The sequence below is a fragment of the Cornus florida genome, unplaced genomic scaffold, assembly GCF_030987335.1.
Source record: "Cornus florida cultivar Cherokee Brave unplaced genomic scaffold, ASM3098733v1 CherokeeBrave_3.0.0_Hap2_Chr07, whole genome shotgun sequence".
In the NCBI taxonomy this organism is placed as follows: Eukaryota; Viridiplantae; Streptophyta; class Magnoliopsida; order Cornales; family Cornaceae; genus Cornus; species Cornus florida.
Genome location: NW_026775577.1, coordinates 50,172,409 through 50,182,535, shown reverse-complemented (window position 1 = coordinate 50,182,535; position 10,127 = coordinate 50,172,409). Strand labels below are relative to the sequence as shown.

The window sequence follows — 10,127 nt, the reverse complement described above, 5'->3', positions numbered from 1 at the left end:
CTGAATCTTAAAAGTTGGAATTCTTTCTCAAGGCTTGTTCTCCACCGTCACGAGGGTGGCGTGCTGCGCTCGGTGGGCTATATTTTCCTAGAACCGAATGTAGATATGGGCCCTGGCATTGAGAGTTTGCATGTCGGGAGGATAATACTTAACTAAGGAAGTGTGGAACTTCGTCCCCTGAATCATCGCAAGTTTAAATGTCTCTATAGCAGTTGCGGGATGACAATCCGCTATTTTTTAGGCTTCCATGTTGAATCTTGATAGGAAATCCTGCAATGTTTCCCCCCTCTTTTGCCTTACGGTGAAGAGGCTGGCAATGCTCTTCTTTTGCTTCTTATTTCCGCAATACTGTGCTAGGAACATGGTGCACAGAGTTACGTAATCCGGGATGGACTTATGCGGTCTATTCCTAAACCACTCTAGTTCTGCTCCTGTCAAACTGGTAGGAAAAACCCTGCACATCCAAGGGTCATTACGATCATCCAAAGCCATTTTTTTAGCGTACTGATCTAGGTGCCGAGAAGGATCCCCCGTTCCATCAAACTGGGTGAAAGACGGCATGGTAAATTTCTTGGGCCTCTCAACCAGATACACATCATTAGTGAAAGGAGTTTTTACCAAGGAATTTTTGTGTTCTCTAGCCATCTCAGCAAGTGTCTGAATCTTCAGGAGTCTTTTCTCATTAAAGGCATCCTGAACACCTGCACTGTAATACCCCTAATTTTAAAAAGGATAAAATTGGATAAAATTAGAATTTCAATTATTTTTATTACATTTTTTTTTTTATGTGACTAGTTATTTAAGTGTGTAATTCTTTTACTTTGTTAATTGATTTAATTGTAGTTATGTGTGCTTTGTTTGTTTAATGTTTAAATTGTTTTAAATTGAATATGTATTTATAGATGTTTTTATTTGAATTAAAGTTTAATTATTTGTTTAATGTTTAAATTGTTTTAAATTGAATATATTTATATATGTCTTTATTTGGATTAATGTTAATTGAATTATTTGTAAATTTAAGTTTTATTGATTAATGGAAGTTGGGTTTGGATAGTAGTGATGGACTAACCGTTTGGGTCTCATGGATTATTCGGATAAGAGGGGGATGGGTACAGTATTACCCATGCAAGTATATACATGCATATTTGAGTATATCCGTATATAGGGTTAGTATAATTGTTAGTATTTATTAATAATTAAACTAGTGTTATCAATCCTAATTTAATATGTATTATAATTTTAGGGTTTTGTTTTATTCTCACGAGTTTTTTCGGCTCCTTTCAGAATTTCAGAATTCTATTTAGGTTTTCCTTAAACCTCTATAAATACATCAATATATTTTCTTAGGGTTTTTGGAAAAATAAACACAAACCCTATTTTCAAACCCTATTCACGTACAGTGAAAATACAGAGAGTTGTAGAGTGCAAACAGAGAGAGGGTTTGAGGAAAACAGAGTAACCTAGTTGAGGGTTTTGGTTGCGGTTTAGGGTTTGAACTTAGGGGAAAGGAAGGCTGAGCAGTAGAGGGTGGAGTTGACAGTACTCGGACATCGTCGGAAAGCTTAGGAGACGGCGACATGGTTTTGAATCTAAAACTGTAAAGGCAAGTTCTTTTCTTCCTCCTTCCCGTTGGTCTGTGTTCTGTGCACCTAGATATACTCTAGGGTTTTAATGGATCAATAATTGAATTAAGCATGTTTTTATATGTTAATTTAACCTTATCTTTGCCTTGAATAAATTCGGTGATGGGTTTTTTGAAAGTTCATTGCAGTAGTTGTTTTTCCTAAGCATGATTTGTCGGTGGAGCTTGTATTTTTTGTTTTTGATTTCAACTGTTGTAAACACTCCATGGGGATTATACTGGACATAGTTAGGACCCTTGGGAACAGTCTAAAACTAAATAGAACGGGTGGGAAGTGGCTGGCGTTGAAGAAGAAGGTCGCAGAAGTCACAGACGGACAGACGGCTCTCAAGAGGGAGAGAGCCGGCTCCCCTTCAGCAAGAGCCGGCTCCTAGGGAATTGGAGCCGGCTCCAATAGGGGAAGAGCTGGCTCTTCCATTCCAAGAGCCGGCTCCAATTTGTTTTACGTCCAGAAAGTGTTTTCAAGGGGTCTGTTTGGTGTTTTGAGCACTGTTTGAGCTTTTGAGTGATTCTAATGAACTGTAGGGACTTAACAGAGGATCTAAGTAGTTAATTCTAAGTGTTATTAAACTTATTGTTGCATAGTTTAAGTCTCTAAGACAAAGGATGTAGCAGTGTAAAAATATACAACGGTATATGCTACTAACAGAAGAAAGGAACTAAATGGCTTGATTAAATTTTAGAAATTTAATGAGACTTCACGGAGGGATTAAATAGTTAATTTTTTGGGTGTTATTAAGACCCTAAATTGATTTAAGGTTAATTCTAAATTAACGGATCAAACTGTATAACACTTATGTACATTGTATACGGTTAGTGGATAGATGAAGTTTTAAATACTTAAGCTTATTTTTAGGCATTCTAGTAGGATTTAATATATTTATAAAATGGTTTTAAATATATTATAGGGTCATTGATGTGTTAGATGTGATCTATGCAGACTCTGGATGTTAGTTGTTGATTTATTAAATCATCTCTTGTAACTGTATGGTTAATTGTTTGGTTTTAAATTGCTGAAACATTTAAAAATCTTCTGTAATTAATTGGATATTGGTTTTTGATTTTAAATTGCTGTACTATCATTCATAGTCTGTAATTTACATGGTTTTGGTTTTAAGTTGTTGAAATACTAAATACTATTCTGCAATGATATGGATGGTTGGTTTTGGACTATAAATTACGTGCTTATTATTTATGCCTTGTAATTTACCTAGAATTATGTATTGGAACATAATTGCTGAATTCTTATACTTAATTCGGTCAATTATTTGGAATCATATATTGGATTATAATTGCTGAATTCTTATATTAAATTTGGCCAATTATTTGGAATTATGTTTTGGGTTTTAATTGCTGAATTCTCACATTAAAATTCTGTCAATTATCTGGGTTTGGTTTTGCATTGTAAATTACTTGCTTATCATTTGAATGTGGTAATTTACATGGATATGGAGGATTGTATGCACCGGTATGGGACGGTGGCATAGTAGGTATGGTTTAGCTCAAAATGTTAATTCCTACCTTATGGATTTTAATTGGTGAACAGCTTTGCCTGTTCTATCAATTATATGGATTTTGTGGATTGTATGTATCGGTATGGGACGGTGACATACTAGGGACAGACTGATTCAAAATACTCAGTCCTACCTATTTTGGGAAGAAGGGTATGAATTATAAAAACATAATTCTCTTTATATTTAAGTCTGTGCAGTTGAATAAACTGAACGACTTACTGGATCTCTTATATAAGTCTGTGCAGCTGAATAAGCTAAACGATTTATTGGAGTTCCTATGGATGGATTTGAATGGACTTTAAATATATGGTTATGATACCACGAGATGAGCTTGAGTCTCAGACTCGTTGGTTAGGACGCGTATATGCAGTGGACGCGTAGCTAGCTATAGTAGGTTGAGGTGTACCCTGTTAGGTCTAGGTACTCATGCCCACTTTTGGGTGCGTTTTCACATGTTACCTTCTATTCAGGTTGAGACCCTTATTGTAGTTCAGTGAATGTCCCATAGTGTGGATATATAAATATGTATGGACTAGATAGATATTGTGTTGTATCTACGGTGTATCTGCGTATCGGATCACTGTATGGACTGTAGTTAGATTAGAACTTGCTCGTGGGTCTGACCCACTCTTCTATTATTCTTTACAGGTGTTCGTTAGTTCCAGGCTGCAGAGCTTGATCGTGCTGAGCAGATACAGTTGTCCACTCCACCGATGACATAGGAGTATATTTTGTGTGTAGACTTGGGTTTTGTTTCCCGTCTTTTGAGTTCAGTGGGCTATTTTAGGGGTCCACTAGATGGATTCCCGAGTTGTATTGGAGAACGTTATGTGTTCGTGGTGAATCAGTTGTATCTGAAATATCTTATTTATCAATGGAGTTATTTTTTGAGGTTTTCAAATATTGGATTACTCTTTTAGTTTTCATTTCAGCAAATTTTATTTATCTCTTTTGATATAATTATTCTGTGTTCGATTATTGCTAATTGTTTTGATATCCTCGGGTAATCTGGCGTGGGCCTGGCCAACCCGCATCCAGAAATCCGGGGGTATCAGAGTTGGTATCTGAGCACTCCAGGTTCTAGTGTCCTTAGGAGTGTTTTCATTATAGGACTTCCTCGTTGCGTCTCTTAAAATTTAGAGCCATATTAGGATTGGTTATACTCTACTTACGGTTCGTTAGGAGGAACGGATGTCGATTATATTCCATAGTTATGGCATGGTTGACACTAGGATAAGGATGGGGTCCACGACGAAAGCAATACGGACCTAACGGAGTAAAGGAGTATGTTGTCGATTTCTTTGCAAGAAACAGAACTTAGGATTGAAGGCTTAGTTCCAAGATTAGCTTTGCTTAGAAAGTATATGCCAAGGAAGGATTAAGGTGTAGGTGGTAGGTCACCATTTATCGGGACCAACACAATTTCAGTTGTGTTCAAAGAGGAGAGAAGCGAAGAGTAGGATTCTGAAGAGGATCCTAAGGAAGGAAATTTCGGCGTATCCAAGAAAAGGGATACAGAAATTTGAGGATGACGAATCGCACAAGTGTGTTTTCATTCACCAGTAGTATAGTGAATGATACTCTGGTAGAGTTGGTGTGAACCAATCTACATATGGATGAATTTGTGTATCATGTCTTAAGGAGTTAATTGAAAAGTACTCTTTAAGAGTTTGGGAATCGGATGGAGTTCTTGTCAGAACAAAGACGTGATTTATATCACATTCTAGAGCGTATAGGAATTAGGATGTAACGTGCTAAGTTGCTTTATAAAGCCACGATAGACGGTTTGCGTATTAGGTGGATGAGGGTTAAGCCATTGGATTTTTTCTTAAGCACACGATTGTGCAGTTAAGCTACGGTTAATGAATAAGTTTCAAAGTTGGATAATTACCAACGAAACTGTGGAACGAACTTTTGCGAACTTCAGTTCAAAGGAGGTTTCTTCTCTGGAATGGAGGATGTTTTAATTAGGAATTGTATTTTGGTTGTTTTGTTGCATTGTGTGTATCTATGTGGTTGATTTTGTTATTGTGTGTTGCAATTTGTTGCTACCTATTTTATCTTTGATAGTTATGTGTTTCATTTCTGTTAATTGGCTCAGGATTTGGAATAGGATTTGGTAGGGGCACAAGTATATCAGCCAACTATTATTGTAATAACCAGGAGTAATAGTGCTATATGCGTTAGGATTTGTGGATATAGTGTCATAGGATTTGGTAGATATCTAGGAGTCTAGCCAATCTTTTGGACTTGGACGTGTAACAGGATAGTATGTTACATAGGATGGGATAGTTGAACTCTCAATATGTGTCAGCTATCTTAAAATGATTAGTTTGAAATGCTTCACACTAGATAGGGATTCATTTTTACAACACCCTAGGATTGGTGGATATCATTATGATTGTGTTCATGGGGTTGTGGTAGATAAAGACCACTGTAATGCCACAATGGTTTGTAAAAGGGTGTGGGAGGTGTAGAATCTCTTCACGGAAGTAGAGCCGATACACAGAGGCAAAGTCCACAACGGAACGAAAATGGATTTTAAAATAATTCAAGGTTTCGTGAATTCCGAAGACGAAATTCCGTTTGTTAGGGGGGAAGAATGTAATACCCCTAATTTTAAAAATGATAAAATTGGATAAAATTAGAATTTCAATTATTTTTATTACATTTTTTTTTATGTGACTAGTTATTTAAGTGTGTAATTGTTTTACTTTGTTAATTGATTTAATTGTAGTTATGTGTGTGTTGTTTGTTTAATGTTTAAATTGTTTTAAATTGAATAGGTATTTATATATGTTTTTATTTGAATTAATGTTTAATTGTTTGTTTAATGTTTAAATTGTTTTAAATTGAATATGTATTTATATATGTTTTTATTTGGATTAATGTTAATTGAATTATTTGTAAATTTAAGTTTTATTGATTAATAGAAGTTAGGTTTTGATAGTAGTGATGGACCAACCGTTTGGGTCTCATGGATTATTCGGATAAGAGGGGGATGGGTACAGTATTACCCATGGAAGTATATACATGTATATTTGAGTATATCTGTATGTAGGGTTAGTTTAATTGTTAGTATTTATTAATAATTAAACTGGTGTTATCAATCCTAATTTAATATGTATTATAATTTTAGGGTTTTGTTTTATTCTCACGAGTTTTTCCGGCTCCTTTCAGAATTTCAGAATTCTATTTAGGTTTTCCTTAAACCTCTATAAATACATCAATATATTTTCTTAGGGTTTTTGGAAAAATAAACACAAACCCTATTTTCAAACCCTATTCACGTACAGTGAAAATACAGAGAGTTGTAGAGTGCAAACAGAGAGAGGGTTTGAGGAAAACAAAATAACCTAGGTGAGGGTTTTGGTTGCGGTTTAGGGTTTGAACTTAGGGGAAAGGAAGGCTGAGCAGTAGAGGGTGGAGTTGACAGTACTCGGACATCGTCGGAAAGCTTAGGAGACGGCGACATGGTTTTGAATCCAAAACTGTAAAGGCAAGTTCTTTTATTCCTCCTTCCCGTTGGCCTGTGTTCTGTGCACCTAGATATACTCTAGGGTTTTAATGGATCAATAATTGAATTAAGCATGTTTTTATATGTCAATTTAACCTTATCTTTGCCTTGAATAAATTCGGTAATGGGTTTTTTGAAAGTTCATTACAGTAGTTGTTTTTCCTAAGCATGATTTGTCGATGGAGCTTGTAGTTTTTGTTTTTGATTTCAACTGTTGTAAACACTCCATGGGGATTATACTGGACATAGTTAGGACCCTTGGGAACAGTCTAAAACTAAATAGAACAGGTGGGAAGCGGCCGGCGTTGAAGAAGAAGGTCGCAGAAGTCACAGACGGACAGACGGCTCTCAAGAGGGAAAGAGCCGGCTCTAGAAAGTCAAGAGCCGGCTCCCCTTCAGCAAGAGCCGGCTCCTAGGGAATTAGAGCCGGCTCCAATAGGGGAAGAGCCGGCTCTTCCATTCCAAGAGCCGGCTCCAATTTGTTTTACGTCCAGAAAGTGTTTTCTAGGGCTCTGTTTGGTGTTTTGAGCACTGTTTTAGCTTTTGAGTGATTCTAATGAACTGTAGGGACTTAACAGAGGATCTAAGTAGTTAATTCTAAGTGTTATTAAACTTATTGTTGTATAGTTTAAGTCTCTAAGACAAAGGATGTAGCAGTGTAAAAATATACAACGGTGTATGCTACTAACAGAAGAAAGGAACTAAATGGCTTGATTAAATTTTAGAAATTTAATGAGACTTCACGGAGGGATTAAATAGTTAATTTTTTGGGTGTTATTAAGACCCTAAATTGATTTAAGGTTAATTCTAAATTAACGGATCAAACTATATAACACTTATGTACATTGTATACGGTTAGTGGATAGATGAAGTTTTAAATACTTAAGCTTATTTTTAGGCATTCCAGTGGGATTTAATATATTTATAAAATGGTTTTAAATATATTATAGGGTCATTGATGTGTTAGATATGATCTATGCAGGCTCTGGATGTTAGTTGTTGATTTATTAAATCATCTCCTACAACTGTATGGTTAATTGTTTGGTTTTAAATTGCTGAAACATTTAAAAATCTTTTGTAATTAATTGGATATTGGTTTTGGATTTTAAATTGCTGTACTATCATTCATAGTCTGTAATTTACATGGTTTTGGTTTTAAGTTGTTGAAATACTAAATACTATTCTGCAATGATATGGATGGTTGGTTTTGGACTATAAATTACATGCTTATTATTTATGCCTTGTAATTTACCTAGAATTATGTATTGGAACATAATTGTTGAATTCTTATACTTAATTCGGTCAATTATTTGGAATCATATATTGGATTATAATTGCTGAATTCTTATATTAAATTTGGCCAATTATTTGGAATTATGTTTTGGGTTTTAATTGCTGAATTCTCACATTAAAATTCTGTCAATTATCTGGGTTTGGTTTTGCATTGTAAATTACTTGCTTATCATTTGAATGTGGTAATTTACATGGATATGGAGGATTGTATGCACCGGTATGGGACGGTGGCATAGTAGGTATGGTTTAGCTCAAAATGTTAATTCCTACCTTATGGATTTTAATTGGTGAACAGCTTTGCCTGTTCTATCAATTATATGGATTTTGTGGATTGTATGTATCGGTATGGGACGGTGACATACTAGGGACAGACTGATTCAAAATACTCAGTCCTACTTATTTTGGGAAGAAGGGTACGAATTATAAAAACATAATTCTCCTTATATTTAAGTCTGTGCAGTTGAATAAACTGAACGACTTACTGGATCTCTTATATAAGTCTGTGCAGCTGAATAAGCTAAACGATTTATTGGAGTTCCTATGGATGGATTTGAATGGACTTTAAATATATGGTTATGATACCACGGGATGAGCTTGAGTCTCAGACTCGTTGGTTAGGACGCATATATGCAATGGATGCGTAGCTAGTTATAGTAGGTTGAGGTGTACCCTGTTAGGTCTAGGTACTCATGCCCACCTTTGGGTGCATTTTCGCATGTTACCTTCTATTCAAGTTGAGACCCCTATTGTAGTTCAGTGAATGTCCCATAGTGTGGATATATATATATATGTATGGACTAGATAGATATTGTGAGGTATTTACGGTGTATCTGCGTATCGGGTCAGTGTATGAATTGTAGTTAGATTAGAACTTGCTCGTGGGTCTGACCCACTCTTCTATTATTCTTTACAGGTGTTCGTTAGTTCCAAGCTGCAGAGCTTGATCGTGCTGAGCAGATACAGTTGTTCACTCCACCGATGACATAGGAGTATATTTTGTGTGTAGACTTGGGTTTTGTTTCCCGTCTTTTGAATTTAGTGGGTTATTTTAGGGGTCCACTAAATGGATTCCCGAGTTGTATTGGAGAACGATATGTGTTCGTGGTGAATCAGTTGTATCTGAAATATCTTATTTGTCAATGGAGTTATTTTTCTGAGGTTTTCAAATATTGGATTACTCTTTTAGTTTTCATTTCAGCAAATTTTATTTATCTCTTTTGATATAATTATTCTGTGTTCGATTATTGCTAATTGTTTTGATATCCTCGGGTAATCGGGCATGGGCCTGGCCAACCTGCATCCAGAAATCCGAGGGTATCACACGCACCATCTGGGATTCCATTGGACCGCACCGTGAGCTTATGGCTGGATTCAACTTGCTCATCCTACGTGCGACGAGGGACGTTATCTGAAGCCGCAGCCTCGGATCTTGCCCTCCGTTGTTGCTGAACCTCATTCAGCTGAGCCTCATTGGGTCGTGCCCCATTAGGTGGAGCCCTATCAGGCGGAAGTCCGGTAATCGAAGGAATATTCTGATTAGGAGGTGCTGCTATGTCACCCACTGGTGGCGGTGGTGCCAACTGAGCCATTGCCATTTCCAAAGTGTTATTCTGCTGTTGAAGCAAGGTGATCTGAGCCACGCTTGCTTCGTTTGCCTGACGAAGTACGTTAAACTGGTGTAGAAACTCTTCAAGCATCTTCTGCATCAACTCCGTCTGTTGATCCGTTGAAGATCCTCCGTTCGACATTCTGGATGGTAGTTGCAAGATTCACCTGTGAAACAAGAGTGGGAATATATTTGCACACGATTCCCACAGACGGCTCCAAAGTGTAAGTGCAAAATTTGGCCCAACTAATTACGATCGAGAGAAAATAATACAACACACTCAAACAAACAATCAAAATAAACAAGAGCAGTGTCTATTGAAGAATTGAATTGTTTTTTTCTTTATTGGAGGTCTTGGCCTCTATTTATACACAAAAGTTGGTAGAATTATGGTAGGACTCGCGTTACTTGTCCTCCAATTCTTTCCATATATGACTTACTTTACAAATAGAGTTTTTTCCATTGTATGATATTTCCTATGTAGAATTTGTTTTGTATAAAAACTTTCCTTTCGGGTTGACTCCTTTGTTAAATAGGACTGAGCCATATTTAATT

At 36.3% G+C, this 10,127-nt stretch overlaps 1 protein-coding gene across 1 annotated transcript; it reads right to left on the bottom strand.

The window, feature by feature from the left end:
- Positions 1-237: 237 nt before the first annotated feature.
- On the bottom strand, positions 238-9,714 carry LOC132266202 (uncharacterized). The gene is made up of 2 exons (XM_059767055.1): positions 9,370-9,714; positions 238-717 (listed from the first exon to the last, which is right to left on the bottom strand). The coding sequence occupies exons 1-2, from the start codon at positions 9,712-9,714 to the stop codon at positions 238-240; spliced, it is 825 nt and encodes a 274-aa protein (XP_059623038.1).
- Positions 9,715-10,127: the final 413 nt, after the last annotated feature.